At 36.3% G+C, this 22,085-nt stretch overlaps 1 protein-coding gene across 13 annotated transcripts in view; it reads left to right on the top strand.

Annotated features, from left to right (window-relative positions):
* The window catches only part of GPR174 (G protein-coupled receptor 174), a 130,859-nt gene that overhangs the window by 21,833 nt on the left and 86,941 nt on the right, over positions 1-22,085 (top strand). For 3 of the 13 annotated variants that reach the window (XR_003430530.1, XR_003430529.1, XR_003430528.1), the window contains exon 4: positions 19,969-20,040. Coding sequence is in view for 7 of the 13 variants with exons in the window: in XM_027095608.1 (XP_026951409.1) it covers positions 18,126-19,127 (1,002 nt within the window). In the remaining 6 variants the exon portion in view is untranslated. The other 10 variants (XM_027095610.1, XM_027095605.1, XM_027095606.1 and 7 more) reach the window with 7 other exon arrangements.

The raw sequence follows: 22,085 nt of genomic DNA on the forward strand, positions 1-22,085 counted from the left end.
GTATAAACCAAATTGACAAAACTTCAGCTAGACAAGGAAAAGAGAGAGGACTCAAAGAAAACAAATGAAAGAGAAGTTACAATTGATAGCACAGAAAATCAAAGTATCATAAGAGACTACTCTGAACAATTACATGGCAAAAAAATTGGACGACTGAGAACAAACAGTAAATTCCTAGAAGAATATAATCTTCCAACACTGAATCATGAAGAAATAGAAAATCTGAATAGACATATTACTAGTAAGGATATTGAAACAGTAATCAAAAATCTCCCAACAAACAAAAGTCCAGGATTAGATGCCTTCACTCATGAATTCTGCAAAGCATACAAAGAAGATTTGATACCTATCTTTCTCAAACTTTTCCAATAAACTAAAGAGGAGGAAATCCTTCCAAACACATTTTATGAAGCCAACATTACCCTGATACCAAAACCAGACAAGGATACCACAGAAAAAGAAGACTACAGGACAGTATCCTTGATAAACATAGATGCAAAAATCCTCAACAAAATGTTAGCAAATCTAATCCAACAATATATTAAAAGGATTATATGGCCAAGTAGGATTTATTCCAGAGATGTAGGGATGTTTCAACACATACAAATCAATCAATGTGATATATCACATTAACAAAATGAAGGGTAAAAATCATATGATCAACTCAATAGATGCACAAGAATCATTTGAAAAAAAAATCACATCCATTTATGATAAAAACTCCAACAGGGCTTCCCTGGTGGTGCAGTGGTTGAGAGTCCACCTGCCAATGCAGGGAGCACAGGTTCGTGCCCCGGTCTGGGAAGATCCCACATGCCGTGGAGCGGCTGGGCCCATGAGCCATGGCCACTGAGCCTGTGCATCTGGAGCCTGTGCTCTGCAATGAGAGAGGCCACAACAGTGAGAGGCCCGCATACCGCAAAAAAAAAAAAAAAAAAAAACCTCCCAACAAAGTAGGTATAGCAGGATGATACCTCAACACAGTAAAGGCCATATATGACAAACCCACAGGTAAAATCATACTCAGTGCTGAAAGCTTTTCTTCTAAGATTAGGAACATGATGAGGATTCCACTCTTGCCACTTTTATTCAACATAGTATTAGAAATTCTAGCCACACCAATTAGGCAAGAAAAAGAAATTAAAGGCAATAAAATTGGAAACAAAGAAAACTGTCACTATTTTCAGAAAAAATGACACTATATATATATAAAACACTGAAGACTGCACCTCAAACTGTTAGAAATAAGTGAATTCACAAAAGTCACAGGATACAAAGTCAATATACAGAAATCTGTGGTGTTTTTATACACTATTAGTGAACTATCAGAAAGAGAAGTTAAAAAAAAATCCCATTTACTATTGCATCAAAAAAAACACAAAAAACCAAAAAACCTAGGAATAAAATTAACCAAGGAGGTGAAATACCTTTACACTGAAAACTATAGGACAATGATTAAAAAATGGAAGAAGACACAAATAAATGCAAAGGTATTCCATGCTCATGGATTGGAAGAATTAATATTGTTAAAATGTCCATACTACCCAAAGCAATCTGCAGACTCAATGCAATTCCTATCAAAATTCCAATGGCATATTTCACAGAACTAGAATAATATGAACATTTATATGGAACCACAGAAGATCCTGAACAGCCAAAACAACGTTGAGAAAGAACAAAACTGGAGGTATTATGCTCCCTGATTTGCTATACTACAAATCTGTAGTAATCAAAACAGTATGGTACTGGTGCAAAAACAGACACAGAGATCAATGAAACAGAACTGAGAGCTCAGAAATAAACTCACATGTATGGACAATTAATTTACAACAAACAAGCAAAGAACATGCAATGGAGAAATGACAGTCTTTTTAATAAATGGTATTGGCAAAACTGGACATCCATGTGCAAAATAATGAAACCATCTTACCCACCATACAAAATTAACTCTAAATGAATTAAAAACTTGAGTATAAGATCTAAAGCCATAAAATTCCTAGAAGAAAACATAGGTGGTAACCTCACTGACATGGGTCTTAGTGATGTTTTTGTGGATGTTACTCCAAAGGTAATGAAAACAAAAGCAAAAGTAAACAAATGGAACTACATCAAACTAACAAGCTTCTGCACAGCTAAGGAAACTGTTCTCAAAATGAAAAGCAGCCTACTATATGGCAGAAGATATTTGCAAACAATATATCTGATAAGGGGTTAATATCCAAAATATATAAAGAATTTACACAACTGAACAACAAGAAAATGATCTGATTTAAAAAGTTGTAGAGGATCTGAATAGACATTTTATTTATTTTTCCAAAGAAGACATACAGATAGCCAACAGGGACATGAAAAGATGTTCAACATCATTAATCATCATGCAAGCCAAAACCACAATAAGATACCACCTCATGCCTTTTGGAATGGCTATTACTGACAAGACAAGAAATAACAAATGTTGGAGAGGGCATGGAGAAAAGAGAACCTTCCTACATTGTTGATGAGAATGTAAATTGGTGCAGCCACTATGGAAATCAGTATGGATATTCCTCAAAATAATAAGAATAGAACTACCATATGACCCAGCTATTCCATTTCTAAGTATTTATCTGAAAAACATGAAAACACTAATTCAAAAAGATATATAAACACAAATGTTCATTGCAACATTATTTACAATAGGCAAGATAGGAAAACAACCAAAGTGTCAACCAATGGATGAATGGATAAAGATGTGGTAAAATTTCATTCTTTTTTATGGCTAACTTTAAATGGAGTATAATCTATAAAAATATTGAATCACTATGTTGTATACATGAAAGTAATATAATATTATAAATCAACTACACTTCAGTTAAAAAAGATTATACACACACTCACACATGCACACACAATGGAATATTACTCAGCCATAAAAAAAACATGAAGTCCTGCAATTTCTGACAACATGGATGGAACTTGATGATATTATGTTAAGTGAAATAAATCAGATGGAAAAAGACAAATACCTTATTATTTCACTCATATGTGGAATCTAAAAAACAAAACAAACAAAAAAACCCAAATGAAATGAAAACAAAGTCATAGATACAGCAAACATTAGTGATTACAAGAAAGGAAGGAGGTTGGAGGAGTGGGTGAAATGGATGAAGAAGGTCAACTTTATTGTGATGGAAGGTAGCTAGACTTGTAGTTGTGATATTTTGTAGTGTATCAAATGTTTAATTATAATGCTGTACACCTGAAACTTATATAATAAAAAACCATGAGCAAAATGACTATGCAGATCACTAAAACATGGAGAAAAAAAGACCCTAAATATAGTCATTTTCAGTTATATTCCTAACCATGAGGTCAGGGTTTTAATAAATAATACAATACCTTGTAGTGAAAATATCCTTTGTATGTGAATGTGTGCATGCCTAACTTAAGTACTTAGTGTATGGGTTTATGGATATATGAAGCCAACTTGAAGCCACTCCATCCTTTCTTTCTAGTTGCACTTTCTTGTAAAAAGGGAAAGAGCCTCTTCTCAAGATCACTTGAGATTTTTCCTGAGGTAAACAGGATGACAATAGCTGGAGAGCTCAGTGAGACAAGGAGAAAAATTTAGGCATCTGTCCAAAACATATTATGCTTGTAACACACGTAAATTTGTGATTAATTATAGGTGGAGTAGGTTACACAGTTGATATATTTCTGTAGTCTTCTGTGGAATAAATATCTGTTGGCTCAATTAAAGTACTATACTTCCATTGGAAGTATTAACAAATGAAAGTGCTGATTGAGCCTGAATCTCCATTGTGATATAAAATTCAAATTAACTAGGGGAAATTCAAATGCATTTTCATTTATTAATAGCCATGAAAGTCCATAGTCAAGATAAAACCTCAGGCTTAAGAGAGAAAAAGAGAAATACTCAACTGTTACAACTAGCAAACAAACGAAAAAGCTAAACAAGATGAACAACAACAGTAAAACCTTTGTATTAATAGGTATGCAATTTGTAATTTGTATTAATAGGTATGTAACTTGTCATCTATGTAATTTGTTTAAATGATTTCCTCCTTGAGACATTAACCAGCATTCAGTCTTTAGAGACAGCATTTATGCATACATATAATTATTTTACACTGTTTAAAATGCTAAGAATTTGTTCATTTTATTTAATAATTTATATGGCACTTGGTATAGAATCTTACAAATTACAACTCATTAAATACCCATAGAGGAACTTACTGTTATCTCATTTTACAGATGAGGCAATTGAGATGTAGAAATGTTTATGTAACTTGCTCAAAGTCACACAGCTAGTCAGTTGCAGAGCCTCAATTTGAATACAGGAACACTGGCTCCAGAGTCCGTTTTCTTGCCAACTACAAATCATGCCTCATTATTTATAAAATGTTTGCATATTATGCAATAATTATATAATGCATGTACATGAAAACATATATATGAAATGGAATGCCAGGGCTATTTAAAACCCAGATGTAGAGGAATTACCTGGCAGTCCAGTGGTTAGGACTCTGTGCTTCCATTGCAGGGGGTACGGGTTCAATCCCTGGTCAGGGAACTAAGATCCTGGAAGTCGCGTGGTGCACCAATAAATAAATAAATAAATAAAAATAAAATCCAGAAATAAAATGACAAAATATTAGAGCTAGAAATGCTATTAAAAGTTATTTGGCTTAACCTACACATTTCAGAGAAGAAATAGAGGTCCAGATAAATTGACTTGCTCGAGGTTACACAGATATTCAATGGCAGAGGTGAAACAAGAACTCAAGTCTTCTCACTCTCAATCTGATATTATTTTCATTACACTAAATTGACTTTGCTATTACTAATTTAAATAAATACATCACTATTTATATTTTTGAATAAATGTCACCCTCAAATGCAAAGTTATATGCTTACAGTAGTGATGCTGTGTTTCACCAAATAGTCTCATAACTTGTTCTTTGAAATTATCTTTGAGACTGGATTTGAGCTAATCAAGAAAAATATGTCATAACACACTAAGGTCATACCTTATCATACCTTGGTTTGAGCCAAAAATGGCATGTTTAACTTGATCCTTAACTTCATTGTTCAGACTTATTTCTGAATGGCTTTTGACTATTTCCAAAATTCAACTACCCTTAAAAGACAAAGGTTTTTCACCACAGGGATTATTCTAAAGTATATGAGGCAGACTCTGAGTGCAATTCTAAGGGAGAGCTCCAAAATTTTCCTGAGCAATAAGGAATGTAATTGGAATAAGCCTATAGCTTTTCAAAGTGACAGCTCAGGAAAGACAAACTCATTTGATTGCTTGCTTCCTGATAAGTTTGTTCATTTATCTATCTATCTATTTATTTATTTTAATATATGTTGTTCCATTATTTAGGTCTTTTAGTCTCTCAGCAAGATTTTGTGAATACCAGTGTACAGTTTTTTTGACATCATTTACCAGGTATATTTCTAAGTATTTCATATTTTGATGGTATTGTAAAGGTTATATTTTTCTAATTTTTAATGTACAACTATTCATTACTAGTACATAGATATACAGTGGATATTTCTTTATTGACATTTTTCTGGAAACCTTGCTATATTCAGTTATTAGTTCTGGTAGTTCTTTTTTTGAAGATTGCATTGTATTTTTTTACATAGACAATCATGTCATTTAGAAATAAAGATAATTTTGATTCTTCCTTCCTAGTCTGGATACCTTATTTTCTTTTTCTTGCCTGGTTGCCCTGGAAAGTTGTACAATGTTGCATAGAAGGAAAGAGAGCAGACATTATTTACTTACTCTTGATCTTAGGAGGAATTAATTCAGTCTTTCACCATTAAATATGATTTAAGAATATATATATATATATTCTTTTTCAGATTATTTTCCATTATAGGTTATTACAAGATATTGACTATAGTTCTGCCTTGTTGTTTCCGATAACTTTATTTTTAAAAAAATATTATCACTGTGAGGAACCCAATGTCTTAAATGTTTCAACTCATTGATGGAGTCTAGAAAGGTAATGTGTGTGTGTGTGTGTGTGTGTGTGTGTGTGTGTGAGTGTGTGCAGGTGTGCTGTATTGTATCTCTTGGGTGACTTTTCCCAGATAAATAAGTTCACATGGAGAATACCATCCATCCTCCCAGGCAAAGGAAATTTATTGGAGATGAATACCTTGGTGTGGTATGTAGGACATGTTGATGACATAGTTGAAGAGGTTGTGAGAGTAATAAGGAATAGAATAGTCAGATAGATAGAACTAGAGCTAAGGAAAAAACAATGTAGATAACAACAATGTGGCAGAGAATGTCAGATGGAGGAAGCTGCAGTCTAAATAGGAGGAAGAGAAGAGGAACAGGACAGAGGGAGGAGGGAGATTAAAGAAAAATTTAAAGTCAAAACTTTGAGTTATTAGTGTATCAGTGACATACCCAGTATTGGGAAGAACAGTGAAAGAGAAGGGTCCCAGTTTTAGATAAATTTGCCCTTAAGATTGCTAGCCATTTGTTTCAACTTTCCTTTTATCCTGTCTGTGAAGCCTTGTTGAAATGATCGATGGACAGTTAGAGAAATCACGAACAAATGATGGAAGCACATTACCATTTGATGATCATCTTAAAATAAAAAATAACCATATTTCTCATGTTTGCAATTACTCTGTCACTGATGTCAATCATTGAAACAACTGACTGGCATTCCAAACTGTCAAAGAGTTGTTTCTCCTCTCTCGTTTACCCTGACATACACTTAAGTTGGTAAGTATGAGGTGGGAGAACATCTGAATTCAAGTTGTTTTTTTTTTTTTTTTGCCATCTCTTAGAGCTAAAAGTCATTGCTTTAACACTTGTTAAAAAGTTACAAATAAAGCAGGAAGAAAATGCAATGAACTCAATTGCAATGAATCTCAAGAAGTGGCTAGTCACTTAGTTTTCAATCCAGTGATATAAAGAGTCATCAAAAACCAACCAAATACTGCAAATAATGCCATTCACTGAAAAAAAATCCTTTTATTTACTGTCACCAGTTTTGGTTTCAAAGTACCTCCTCCCTTTAGCCTTTCACAAGATACATTTAAGGGAAAGGCATTGGAAATAAATAAATAGCAAGCTTATGCCTAAATTACTTAGGTATCCAGAAGTCCAGCTGTACTCTCTGAGTAGATAATGAGAGAGAGACGTAAGCAATTGGCTTATGTCAGAGATAAAAGTGAGCGAACCAGCAGGTAAATGTAATAGGAAAAAAATATCTTTTCTCAACTGCAGATTTTGGGAACAAGTGCCTGTTCAACACACTTTTGGTACTTGGTGAGTTCCCTGACTATGGTGGGGGAGGGAGTTGTCATTTCCTGCCAGAAGAAGGTAGCAGGTGGTGGTAAAAAAAAAAAAAAAAAAAAAGTAAAAATAGCACCACATTACCACAAAGAAGTGTGCTCTTCTCCATTTTGGGGTGTGTGTGTTTGTGTGTGTGTGTGTGTGTGGTGGGAGGATAATACTTTTAAAACCTGACTTCCTTTTATTTGCACTTCACTTGATTGCAATACAATGTGGCTGTTTATATGTACATTAAGAGTTGAGATTTTTTAAAAAGGCAATTAGTGTGTTTTGAGTCGTGTACTCTGCCTTAGTTCAGAGCTTGCAGATAAATATGGTAAAACTGTAGTTGAATAATTTTTTAAATGTTAAGTGAGCATGGAGCTTGTGGGGGCCACTGTTGCTGTGAAGGAGGAATTTTCTTTTTGATTGTTTCTGAAATTTCTTCAATTTGATTCCCAAACACTTAAGTGAATACATTTGATTGTTTTGAGGAAACCATGGAGGAAATTGTAATCAGTTCAATGGTATGACATCCAGAGCACTTATTTTATCCATTGGCAGGTGACCAATAAGAAAGATAGGGCTTCCCTGGTGGCGCAGTGGTTGAGAGTCTGCCTGCTGATGCAGGGGACATGGGTTCGTGCCCCGGTCCGTGAAGATCCCACATGCCGCTGAGCGGCTAGGCCTGTGAGCCATGGCCGCTGAGCCCGTGCATCCGGAGCCTGTGCTCCGCAAAAAAGACAACTTCATACAGAAAATAATTCAGATGTGATTCTCAGCAAATAAAAAAGAAAAACTCTTTAAAAAGTGGTTTTGTAATCTCCAAATACTTTGCAGTAGCCAATATCAATGATTAAAACAATAGCTAGAAATTACTAAATATGTTTTTAGATTTTATGACTTGAAAAGCCTTTAAGTGACATATTTCAAAATTTATACAGAACTGGATAATTGGAAAAAATATTCTACAGACTTGCAGGGACATTTGTATCCAAATTTAACAGGCATTTACTAAAGGTCTACCAATGAACATTTAGTACAGGTCTAAGTGTTGTGAGAAATACATAGATGATTAGGACAGAGTTCCTACTCTCAGAAAGATTACAATCTAGTGGTTATATAGACAACTAACTGTACTATCATACAGGATGAAACACATCAGACTATAATAGAGGTATAAGCACTATGAAGTGGGAAGTCAAAGGAAGGTGAGTTAATTCCAGTTTGGGTGAACTCAAGAGAGTCTTGGAGGAAGAAATGAGATTATAGAAATTCTCCTTTCTATCAAGAATTTTCCTATCAAAGTGGGAAAGTGGGGATAGGGGATTGGACCTTGAAGACATTCTGACTAAATTAAAAGAGAGAAAGACATTAAAAAGTACATGATGTATTCAAGATAAGCCTGGCATGGTGGAAGCCTAGGACATTTGGAAGAGTGTAATAAGAGATTGGGCTCAAGAGAGAAAATAGAGCTTTGAATGTCAGATATTTACATCATCAAAGTGTGAATATTTGAAGGATTTTGCACAAGTGCATGATATGCTTCAACCTGTATCTGATAAAGACATCTGTAGAAATATGTTAGTCTAAAATAATAAAGTTGTGATATTTAACATAATAGAAAGGAAGTACAGCTATTGCTCATGTCAAAGTGTTGTAAACAGATAAAATATGAATGTCTGTTCCTCCTGAAATATTGCTGAGTGTTACTGATACTATGCTGGAAATGTACAAAAAGTTTGCAATTGCTGGTCGGTATTCTTTACTTGCTTGCCTATTCATTTTAGGTGGAAGATGACACTCTATCCTTTGAGTCAAAACAGAATAGAAGCTCATAGTCTTTCTGTAGGAACATCTGCAAAAGACTTTAGAAGAAGGGATTTTCTGGGTTTCTTAGATACTTTTCAACTCATACTACAGACTGCAAGAAAACAGTGGATGATATATATCTGCTTCTTTTAAAACAAATGTATCTATTTATTTACTTATTTATTTTGACTGCATTGTGTCTTTGTTGCTGCTCACGGGCTTCCTCTACTTGCCGCGAGCAGGGGCTACTCTTCATTGAGACGCACAGGCTTCTCATTGTGATGGCTTCTCTTTGCTGCAGAGCATGGGCTCTAGGCACACAGGCTTCAGTAGCTGTGGCACGTAGGCTCAGTAGTTGTGGCTCACGGGCTCTAGAGTGCAGGCTCAGTAGTTGTGGCGCATGAGTTTAGTTGCTCCACGGCATGTGGGATCTTCCCAGACCAGGGCTCGAACCCGTGTCCCCTGCATTGGCAGGCAGATTCTTAACCACTGCACCACCAGGGAAGTCCAGATATATATCTGCTTTTAAAGCCAAAGAACAAGATCAGTGAAGGACAACATTGGCTTGTCCTTCATTATATACCAATCTTGAACTATATTACCTTTCACTCCAGTGAAATGTCATCAGAAATGGCCCAGCTATTACAAATAAAGACACTCACTGAAAAATTATTTTATTTGCTAACAGAGCATTATGCAGTAAAAACAAATACAGAAAATTCCAGTCGAATATTGCACATTCATCAAGCTCCAGAGGCTAACATAATCCCAGGCTTGATTTCAGCTATGGTCTGTGATTCTTTAGGACGCTTCAGCCCTGTCCTAGAGAAGAGTAAAATTTCTCGGTATTTGTGAATCTAGTACCTAAAATATTAGTGTGGGATGAAGAGAGTGTCATAAGAAAGGGTCCCATATGACAATTTTCACAACCTCTTTTCAATCAATATGTATATGATGTCATCTCAGACAAATGTGACAACAGTTCTGGTGAGGACCTACAATCTAATTTGATGTTTGATGTTTCATACCTGGGGCATCCTTATTCCAGACTTGGGCTAGAGTGATCTCCAAGTGAATATGTCATTATCTGGTTCTTGGATCCATGGGTACAGTAGATTTAGAACAAGCGTCTTTGAGGTTAGTCTAGGAGTCTCCCCACCTTACCCCCTATAACCCTCCTTTTGGAGACAGATCCAGGGAAAGAGAACCCTCCACTCCTAACACTTTACAGTCATAGCTCTTTTCTCAAATGTGGTGGCTTATAAAAAAGGAGAGTCTGGGAAGAAGAAACATTAGCAGGGATGTGCCACCCTCTCTGCTTCCACCTATGCCAAGGGCCATGCGTCTGTCACAGCATTCCCATCACTGGTGGAAAATTAGTCAAGGAATGCAGTCATCTTTTTCAATGACACTTCAGTCTCAGTAATCAGAAAAATACCTCTAAGAGCCAAGAGTTTCCAAAAGACTCAGTTTGCTTCTACTAGTCAGGAGGGCTGTTGATGCTGGAAGGAGAACTGTAGGACCACAGTAATGGTTCCTGGTATGTGGTTACTCTTTAGACAGTGACTTAAAGGACTTTTGGGACTTATTTTTTGAAGTGAGAATCTTGATTAATTTATAGGATCTACTTTCTAAGTATAGAAAACATGGTAGAAGATTGAGAAGTAACCAACTAGAAACCTGTTGAGAGAAGACATACTACCAAGAGCCATAAAATAAAACAGGTCCAGCAAAGACAAAACCACCACTAGGGGAGGCTTATATTCAGTCATCTGGGATAACAGTGTTCAGTGTCTTGTACCCCTTTCCTATGCCTCCCTTAAAGCCTGATTGAAGAACAGTATATATTATCTGTCATTTAAAATTCAAGAATAGGACTTCGCTGGCGGTTCAGTGGTTAAGATTCTGCGCTTCCAAGGCAGGGGCCGCAGGTTTGATCCCTGGTCGGGGAACTAAGATCCCACATGCCGTGCAGTGAGGCCAAAAGATTTAAAAAAAAAAAAGTAAGATTCAAGACACCCCCCTTTTATTAGATTAATTGTCTTGTTCTTTGGATATCAAATGTTCCCTGGGAATTTTTCAGAGTAATTACTGAAGGCTCTATGACCACTTTTTAGGGTAATTACTGAGGGCTAAACAATTCCTTTTTGCCATTTGCATTTTAGTATTTAAAATTCAATTTAAATAATTTTCCATCAGGATTCTTTATGCAGTTTCTGAAGACCCCAATATCTGCTGAGACGTTTCTATATTACGCTTTGCTTTTTAAAAACAAAATGCTATACACCTTGGATAATATAGTGTGGAGAAAATGGCTCCAAATTATAAGTAAAACACAAGTAACTGTGGAGAGGGGGTTAACCACTGAGCACCAAGACCAGAAAGATCTGATACAATGAGCAGAAAGACAAAGGATGCAAAAGCTCTGAGGTCTATTACACACGATCGAGAAATTCTGAGTTTGTCTGAGGTACTGACATTCCCCAAGAAAAGTTACCAGGTTTAAATTACTGCACTCCATCTTTAAGGGTGGGAGACTGAAATTCCAAGCCTAAACTCTCCCTATAAGGCAAAAGGCTTATCCTTAAGAAAAAGGAGTTTGGGCCCCAGCCAACAAGTAGGAAAGGACTTTTCCTTTCTTTTTCCTTAAAGGAGGGCTTTTTGGCAATCCATGAATTTACACCACATTAGGTAGCTACCTACACCCCAAATCAAGGCCAGCTATGAAATGAGGCCCTGGAGACTGGTTTAAGATTGGTTTACTCCTTAAGATTGGTTTACTCCTCCACTTTCACAGACTATTAATCCTATGAAGCAGTGGATAGGGTACACTCTCAAAGAGAAAATTGCAAGAAAAAGAACTGCAAAAAAGTAAAAAGGGCCAGAAGGACCTGATTATCTTGGACCTTAGTTTATTTTATGTAAGCTTGGAAGCTTATAACTTTCCTTAAAAAAAATCCCCCTTCTTGTCTAAATGCTCATGTCTGGTCTGAGACACAAGGTGACATTCAAAAGAGCTGAGGAAAATCCCCACAGTCGTGTCAGCAGTGAGAACAGAAAATATGTACCATTTTCCCACTGTAACATAACTTGTGATCTTCTCATCACTTCTACAAAGTGAAAATATTTTAAATGTAACGTGTAAAATGGAACTTTGTAAAATGGTTACTTGTATTTTGAATAAAAAGTTATTATATACACCATATTAGCCCAGAGACCACATTTTGAGAAGCCCTGCATAAGAAAAAAGGAAAGAATAAAAATAGACACCTATAAATCATGTGGATAAGAAGGAGACCCTGAGAGGTGGGAGCCATGTAAGAACAAACTAACTTTTTTTAATGGATGGTAGGAGCAAGAAAGTGGATAGTGGCTAAAGTAATTTTAGTTATCAGTACAGATTTCAACAGCTTCTGCAGTAACCCATTCCCAATACCAATTGGCATGTGCTGGTCTGCGGCATACAAAATGATTGTGAACTAGGATATCTGAGGAAAGGCAACATGTCTGGGCATTATTCACTCTGATGTGAGATTGAGTGATGACCTTCCTTCTTTCTCCGAGTAATTAAAAGCGTATTACTCAGAGCAGAGCAACAAGATACAGAATCTGCTGAAGTGGAAATGTGCTTCAGATCTCAGAAGAGACATTTAGATTCAGCTAAGTGAAACTTCCTAGCAAAATAATAACTCTAAATAACTACTTTGTCCACACATAGGTATTTCCTCCCTTCATGGAGCTGGCCTATCAGGGAATCATAGATGTCAGAGATAAGAGGAGTTGGGAGCATGATTAGATGTGGTATTTATACAGAATACCCCTCTTTTATTTATTTATTTATTTATTTATTTATTTATTTATTTATTTATTTATGGCTGTGTTGGGTCTTCGTTGCTGCGCATGGACTTTCTCTAGTTGTGATGAGCAGGGGCTGCTCTTTGTTGCAGTGCACGGGCTTCTCATTGCAGTGGCTTCTCTTGTTGCCGAACGCAGGCTCTAGGCACGCGGGCTTCAGGAGTTGTGACACATGGGCTCAATAGTTGTGGCTCATACGCTCTAGAGCACAGGCTCAGTAATTGTTGCACATGGGCTTAGTTGCTCCGCAGCATGTGGGATCTTCCCAGACCAGCACTCGAACCTGTGTCCCCTGCATTGAACCATATCATGAGTAAAATTTAGTGAAGCTTCAGGTTCAGGTAAACTGATAAATATTCATAAATAAAAATACTAACTTCCCACAAGAACTATATATGGAATAGTTTCTGGACGGTATATTGCTGGAAATCAGGCTAAACTCAGGCCATCAGTTTCACTTTTTCTCTTATGTTTTTCTTCTTCCCAAGGAAGTGAGTAAAATTAAGTAAGCATAGGCTCCTGAAGCAAGAAAAAATTGATCAAGGAATCTGGCATGTTGCTTCAAACAAATAGCTCATTTAAAATTGGAGTCTGTTCCAGTGTCTGTTACAATACGGATTCCTTCCTGAGAAAGGGAAATCTCAAAAAAAATAGTAATATGCTCTGAAAAAAATGCCTCCTTCATCTTTTGTGTCCATCGCTCTTAGATAAAGGAATATTTATATTCATTACAGCACAGCTGACTAGGTTTTTTTTCCCCCATGTTTGAAAGCCTTTCCAACAATCCCAAGCAACTTTTCCTACTAGAAAATAATGTGATCTTAACAAAGGGATAACATTACCAGCTCTCCCAGAAGGAAGTCAGAAGAATATTAAGGGAGATTCGGTATTCAAGAGCATTTCAAGTTTGCAGTTTAGGATATACAGATGAAAAAGCATTAAAATATGGCCAGTGAGGGAACAACCAACAGGAAAAATACAGACTTCAGGAAGATAGTCTTGAGTTTAAGTTCACATCACTTAAGCAAAAATGTTCTTAATATTTAGTTGGTTCCCCTTTTTTGTGTTTTTAGGGAACACTGTACATTGCCTATGATCACATTTTTCATATTGTGCAGCAATTATCATTCTTCCTCACTAGACTATAAGGTCTAAAAAGACAGAGATTTTGTGCCTTTTTCCACCGCCCATACCTCCAGTAGCAAGCATGCACCTGGCGAATGACAAATGCTGAATAAATATTGGATGATCCCAACATATTCCAAACATAGTTCTAGGTGCTTCGGGGGGTATAAAGATATATAAGACTCAGCCCCTGACTTCAACAATTTTCTGGCATAGTTGTGGTGGAGTGGGGTGAAAAGGGGAGCAGAGGCATAAATAAGACACAGACATAAGTTACTAACCAAAAAGCAGAAGAAGTATGTGCTTTAAAAGAGGTATATATGAGGGTTTTAAAAAGGAGTTAGGACAACAGTGTTGAGTTAAAGAAGTTTTCACGAAGGACAGGAAATTTGAGAAAGGTCTTTACAAATAAGTAGGACTGGTATGCAAAAAAATAAAACAAAACAAAAAAAGATATTCCAAGCTGAGGTAGCAGAATGAAAAAATGGAAAAAGCTATTTGTGGGGGAAGAAAAAGTCAGTTTGAATAGTATGGAGCTCAGTTTGGCTGGAGTTCTGGACATGTTAGGAGAGCACTGGGAGACAAAATCCTAAAGGTAGATGGCCCTGTATTTAAGAAAGCCATTGACTGCCAGACTGTATTTTGTGATTTTTTGGGCAATAGGAATCCATTATTACTTTTTAAGAGCTCATTTTAAGGAAAAAAATATCTGACAGCATTATATAGTATGGAGTAGAAAATGATAAGGGATAGGGAAATAAACTAAGTAATAAGGTCCTGAACTAGAGCATAAACAATGCAATTTAAAGAATAATATTATGAGAAATAACGCAGTTGCAGAAAGTAGTAATAATAATAATATCAATTATTAAGCATTTATGTACCTTACACTATGCTAAATAAATTATATACAGCAGCTCAATTAATTCTCACACTGACTCTAAGTTAGGTAGTATGATTTTTCTCATTTTATCAATGCGAAATTAAAGAATCAGAGAAGTTTGGCGATATACCTGAAGTCACACAGCTATTTATTAAAAGAGCAAGAATTTAAACCCAGGTAATCCTGACTCCTAAACATATGTTATTTCCCCCATAGTAAGCTATCTTCCCTAACTTGTTTGGAAGTGGAAAATAAATGACAAAGAGTCAATACCTCCAAGACTTTGAGACAACCTAGGAAAACATTAGTGAACTTAATAGCAATGAAGAAGTCAGGAGCAGAATCTGGTTTGAAGTTTTGAGGGATGATCATTTTTGTGTGAGATATATTGATTTTATTTACTGAAATTATTTCTTTCAACAAATACTGAGCACTTATTTGTGTCTTCCACAGTCCTCAGTTCTGTTTTATAGCAAGTAAACAAAACACACAAGAATCCTTGTCCTCATGAACTTTACATTCTAGTAGGGAAAATATATAAAAACAAAATAAATAAGTAAAAATCAAAGAGTATGTTAGTTACAACTGGCAATAGATAAAATAAATACTGACAGGAGATGGGGAGTGTTGGAGGTGAGCTGCAGTTTTAAATAGGAAGATGAGGGAAAGCCTCATGAAAAGAACCCACTTGGGTAAAGATCTGAAGGAGGCAAGGGAGTAAAACAAATAAATAACTAGGCTAAAGCATTTCAGGCGCAGGGAACTGCCAATTCATATGCTTTGAGGCAGAAAGGTTCTTGGTCTGTTCACCTAACAGCAAGAATGGTAAAGTTGCTGGAGCAGAGTGCAAGGGGGAGAATCTTAGAAGGTGAGGTCAGAAGAGTAACCAGGGGCCAGACCATGTAGTTAAAATAGGCCATTTGTTGTAAGGACTTTTATTTCTCCTCTGAGTGAGATGAGAAGACATTAGGAGATTTTTTATCAAAGAGGTGACATTATCTGACAAGATATGACATATTTTCAATAAATAGAAAAGATGGCTTCACTTTCATATGTTGAATTTTAAGATGGTAATGAAATATCCAAAAGAAGAGGTGTTATATATAGTTGGAAAGAGAGCTACAGCTCAGGATTCACATACAGATTTAAGAGTCATTGGCTTTGATAGGAGAGGTGAATGTTCATTAGAGGTTGACTGGATGTTTATTTGTATAGTTCTGATTTCTTATCAGTGACGTTAGCAGGTGATGACTTTTATATAAATAGTTAAAAGGAGGTTGAAAACCCAGGGCTTGTGACTTTTTGGTCAGCCACCTAATTTTGCCTGTCACCTAATCAAAATCACTACCTGTGAAAATATTTCAAAGATGTATTTCAGTTTGGGAGCTGAACAACCTCTAATTTTAACCACTCTTTCAACATCGATGTTATTCTTTACAGTCTTGCTTCTTGTTATTTTATAACACCGTCTCTCTACTTCCTTATCTGAGAAATCTCAAGTATTTAACCCCTTCAATCTGAATGCATAGTTCATACTATTTATCAGCATGTTTAAATAAAGTGTGCATTATATCTTTGAACAAATGTGCTATTTTACTTACCAGGCAATTGAGGCAAAATAATAACAATTACAATTCCTTCAGGGGTTGAATCAAGCCAACTTCAAACATGGATTTGATAATCTACATGGATTTGATAATCCATAGCAGGATGTTTTATAATTTCTACTTCATTTTTGTTCTTCCCACATATCTTTAAAGTCAATTAACTCCTCCTGCATTTCAGCAGCCTTGAGGCAACTATCCAGGTGCCTAAACTAAAATTTGTTTTAGAACAAAGGTCATGGACCTAGCTGGGTCAACTTTTTGGGGATTTTGATTCTCCGTATTGATGTCATGGTCTTTTGTCTTGGATAATTGAGAGGTGGCTAAATGACCCTTGTTATTGCAAGTAATTAAAGAGAGGGTGGTTGCCCACTAATTTTCAGACATCTGGGGAAGATATGAAACAAATCAGTGGCCCCTATATGATGATTCAAGGACAAATGCTGGCTGGGTTGGCTATATCTGAATCATATGGGGATCTTTTTAAAAATACAAATTTCAGGCCCTAAGTACTGAATAAGAATCTCTACGGGAGACACTAGAAAATCTAAGGAAAGTTGTAATTTTTTTAAACTTCCCCAGATGAGTGTGACCCTCAGTGATGTTTGTGAAGCTGTGGTCTACATCAGAGCCTCTCAAATGTTAATATGCCTAAGAATCACTTGTGGTTCTTCTTAAATTGCTGATTGTGTTACAGCAAATCCCAGATGGGATCTGAGATTCTTTTGCATTTCTAAAAAGTTCTCCAGTAATGCTGGTTCATGGATCACATTTTGAGTAGTAAGGGGCTAGATTACTTCTCAGATTCCTTCTAGCTATACTGTCCTGTGACTCTAAAGTGTCTTATGGAACTTGTGACTAATCACACTCATTCACATCAGAACTTTCCATTAAAGGTAATAGATTTTTCTACACATAGGCTTTTTTTTCAAAAATTTCTAGACAATAATTGGCTTAATTTTTTTTCATTTGCAGCTCTGACTTTGTTTCTCACTTTTTAGTTTACGACACATAACTGAAAATGTCCCAGAAAGATGATCCATCCAAGTTAATCACCTGTGAAGAGTTGTGGACCCACTGAGTACAAAAGCAAATCTTCCTTCTATGTGAGCCAAAAAAATGAAAAACAGCCTGCCAAACACCAGTAAAGAGATGACTGTCATCATATGGGAATTTGAAGAGCTACTATATGGCACATTTATGATCAAATGGGAGAGGATCAACTGTTATGATGTCCCAGAGGCCTTTTAACTGAGTAAAGAAGAAGGGAAAATTATAACAGCTTGTCATCTGTGCTTGCACATTAGACTTCAATGTAGTTAATGTAGACAAATCCAAAGCAAACATGCAGATAGTTACTTGAAAAAAACCCAAATCATGTATATAAGCCCAGACCAATGCAATAAAAAGGATGTTATTCTATATTCAGTCTCCCCAGCCCATCGATGATCAGTCTTTTAGAAAGAGCAGCAGTAAATTATAAATTTAGCTTTTTAACCACCATTTAGCAAAGGCAGTTTCTCTAGAAAGAAACATGCCTGCTAATGACACATGTGCTGGGACAGATGGATCCAATACAGATTTTCGGTACTTCATCTATGCAGTGACATACACTGTCATTCTTGTGCCAGGTCTCATAGGGAACATATTAGCCTTGTGGATATTTTATGGCTATATGAAAGAAACCAAACGGGCTGTGATATTCATGATAAACCTAGCCATTGCTGACTTATTACAAGTCCTCTCCTTGCCACTGAGGATCTTTTACTACTTGAATCATGACTGGCCATTTGGGCCTGGCCTCTGCATGTTTTGTTTCTACCTGAAGTATGTCAACATGTATGCAAGCATCTACTTCTTGGTCTGCATCAGTGTGCGAAGATTTTGGTTTCTCCTCTACCCCTTTCGCTTCCACGACTGTAAACAGAAATATGACCTATACATCAGCATTGCTGGCTGGCTAATAATCTGCCTTGCCTGTCTGCTATTTCCACTCCTCCGAAGCAGTGATGACACCCCTAGCAACAGAACAAAATGCTTTGTGGATCTTCCTACCAGGAATGTCAATCTAGCCCAGTCTGTTGTCATGATGACCATTGGCGAGTTGATTGGATTTGTCACTCCTCTTCTGACTGTCCTGTATTGTACCTGGAAGACGGTTTTATCACTGCAGGACAAATATCCTGTGGCTCAAGACCTTGGAGAGAAAAAGAAAGCCTTGAAGATGATTCTAACCTGTGCAGGAGTTTTCCTAATTTGCTTTGCACCTTATCACTTCAGTTTTCCTTTAGATTTCCTGGTCAAGTCCAATGAAATTAAAAGCTGCCTAGCCAGAAGGGTGATTCTAATATTTCATTCTATTGCCTTGTGTCTTGCCAGTCTGAATTCCTGCCTTGACCCAATCATATACTACTTTACCACTGATGAGTTCAGAAAACGGCTTTCAAGACAAGATTTGCATGATAACATAAAACTCCATGCAAAATCATTTGTGAGCAGCCATACCACTTCTACCTTGACAACTGAACTATGTTAAAAAAAAAAACTGAATGTGGACTGAAACTTAAGCTATAAAATTTCAGTGACATACTATACACATATGATCTCAACTAGAGTCAGCAGTTGTATCTGTGAACCTAAGACAAAGAGAGACTATTAGGTTGAAGTCATTATAAGCACTTAGTTTTGTTACAATGGACATTGAGTTTCCTTGTATTTAGAAGCAATGTAATTGTCTATTTATACTAGTAATCACAGTTTATATCCCAATATCATATTTTAGTTGTCTTTAAGTAGGATGGACATTATATTATTCTGCAAAAACAGTGTTAAAATCATGGACCTTTTTTTTTTTTTGTGGTACGTGGGCCTCTCACTGTTGTGGCCTCTCCCGTTGTGGAGCATAGGCTCTGGACGTGCAGGCTCAGCGGCCATGGCTCACGGGCCTAGCCGCTCCGCGGCATGTGGGATCTTCCTGGACCAGGGCATGAACCCGTGTGCCCTGCATCGGTAGGCGGACTCTCAACCCCTGCGCCACCAGGGAAGCCCGCATGGACCATTTTTATCTCCATATGTGATTACACTCTAGTGTTTGAAGACTCAAATAGCTATTTCCTTCATTTCAATATCAGTATGAAAAATCATCTGTCACATCTATTAATAGAATGAAAATCTGAACTCAGGCCTCTGGTATGTTTAAAATAAGAACAAGAAATAAATTCACATACTCTCTATGACTGTATAAATTGCCATATTTAATCTAACCAGGGCAGGTGGCTTGTCAAAGTTCATACAATGTGACCCAAATTGCCTTTAAAGGTCCAGGAGAAAGCAGATAGGTGGTAATCATAGTTCTGATTCTCTTAAACTTTTTACAGAGAACACCTCTGAAGATGTACGGATCTGCCAAGTAAAAGAAATGTCCACCATGCTTCTAGAGTGACATCAAGGTACCTCTGACAGGTTACTGCACTTTCTGAGCCTATGGAAGAAGTAGTGCACTAAGTTTAGGCCACTAAGTTTAGGCCAGAGCAAAAAGATGAAGTTATTTCTTATTTTTAAGTTAGGTGGCAACTGTCAAGCTGCATTCACAAGCCAGAGTAGGTTTGGAGGCAGCCAGGCATGTGGACCCTAGAGTCTTCAGTAATTTTTCTGGCCCAGCTTTGCCCCAGTCATACCATTGTAAGGCCAGCACAGCCTCCCTCCCAGCATCTGGGGAAGTCAGTATTTTCCCCTTTTGAGAAAAGTGCAGAAGATTAATTTTGGCCACATTGGATGCCCATTAAAATGCCTTGCCTCCTACCTGTTTAGTACTAGTATGCAGGAAACAGACCCAGGATATGAGTAGTAATTTAACCTGAGGTCTTAAATATTAGAATACTTTGAAAAATACTTTGGCAAAAAGCTCTAAGTTTCAAAGCGTGCTTTAATTAAAATCTGTGTGCTTTAAAATGAAGAAACATGCTACTTCCTATCTGGAAGGAATGTGAAAATCAAGGAAGAGCTCCATCATATTTACAGAAAGGGAGTTATTTTAAGCACACAGTTACAATACCAATATATTTGGGGGAAAAAAACCGGTGAAATCAAAATGAATTCTAATATCTAAGATGAATGGAAATTTTTCTAATGTTTTCTCTAGGCAAGTGTTGATTTGCTTGTACTTTGTTATTAAGATAATACCCTGCTAGAAGATTGACTTTGTGCTGCTAGCAATAGTGTATGTATTTATATCCTAATTATTCATCATAAGGTACATATTTCGATGTGTTAAATGAGTTCCAAATGAGTGTTAAGTTGTGTTTTAAAATGGGTAACTGTAATTATGCCTGGTCTCTTTGCTTTAAAGTGATTTGTGTTTGAACATAATTCAGTGTTGTAATGGGATTAGAAGTAATAATTTTGTGGGTACTTGTAATGAAAGGGCCTTGTCTATACTATATGTGTCTATTATTTTCTATATTAGCATGAATTACACTTTTTAGGGTCATTTTGGGAGACCAGTGATTTAATTTCATTAACATATTAATATCACTTTAAACATATCTATTATTTTAAACAGGAGGCAAATATATCCAGGAGATATATTTCCTCATTCTTAGAGGAAATGTTGAGGTTATAGCCCATTTATTAGGCAGTCCAGAAGCCCTTGAAAAGTATTTATATCATTTGAGGAAAATACAGAGAGAACAAGTGTCCAGTATTTTTATGCTGCTTAGCTAGGACCACACCTTCTCTTCAGGCCTGCCCATCTAAGTTTGTATTCAATGCTGTGATTTACTTTATCAAGCCCTCATCATCATCAGTATGTTTTGTCTTCTGTCTTATTCCCTTGTTCTAGTCAGTAACTGATAAATTTATTCACACTAATGTACTAATGACTAATGTTAGCTTAATATTAATTTGCCAAAGGATATCTGAATTCTAGGCCTTAGGGATGAACTTTAACTCAAAGTGTAAATCTCTCACTTTTAATGGAGGGATTAAAGACACTGAAGCAGACTGGAAAGGAAGATATTTTGAAGAAAGTGAGTCTTACAGCAGTGCCTTTCAGGTTACATATAGTAAGTGATCACCTAATTTTCTTACAATAGGGGATGCTAAATTTTAAGAAATATATCTACAAACATGACTATCAGTTTCTCAGATCTCTGCTTGTTTTCTTTTTCTTTTTGTCTTTTTCCCCTTCCAACTCTGGATCTGATTTCCAGGGAAAAGTCTAAACTAGGAGAGAAGTAGTGTTGCAGCTACCATCCAGACAGCAGCCTCTTGAGTGTCTCCCTTCCTTGGAGAATTTTCTCTCCAAACCTCCCATTTGTCACTTTCCGGGTTTAATGAAAAAAGTAAAACCCTCAAAAAGTAAACACCATCAACTACAGCAATATACAATTCAAGATAAATGAACTCACATTTTCTATTAAAGTTATTTGAGTTCTGATTCCAACAAATATTTTTTTAAAGTGGCTTTCTAAAAAATTTTTATTCATTTATTTAT

The sequence above is a fragment of the Aethalodelphis obliquidens genome, unplaced genomic scaffold (assembly GCF_003676395.1).
Source record: "Aethalodelphis obliquidens isolate GAN/ISIS:26980383/991018 unplaced genomic scaffold, ASM367639v1 scaffold92, whole genome shotgun sequence".
In the NCBI taxonomy this organism is placed as follows: Eukaryota; Metazoa; Chordata; class Mammalia; order Artiodactyla; family Delphinidae; genus Aethalodelphis; species Aethalodelphis obliquidens.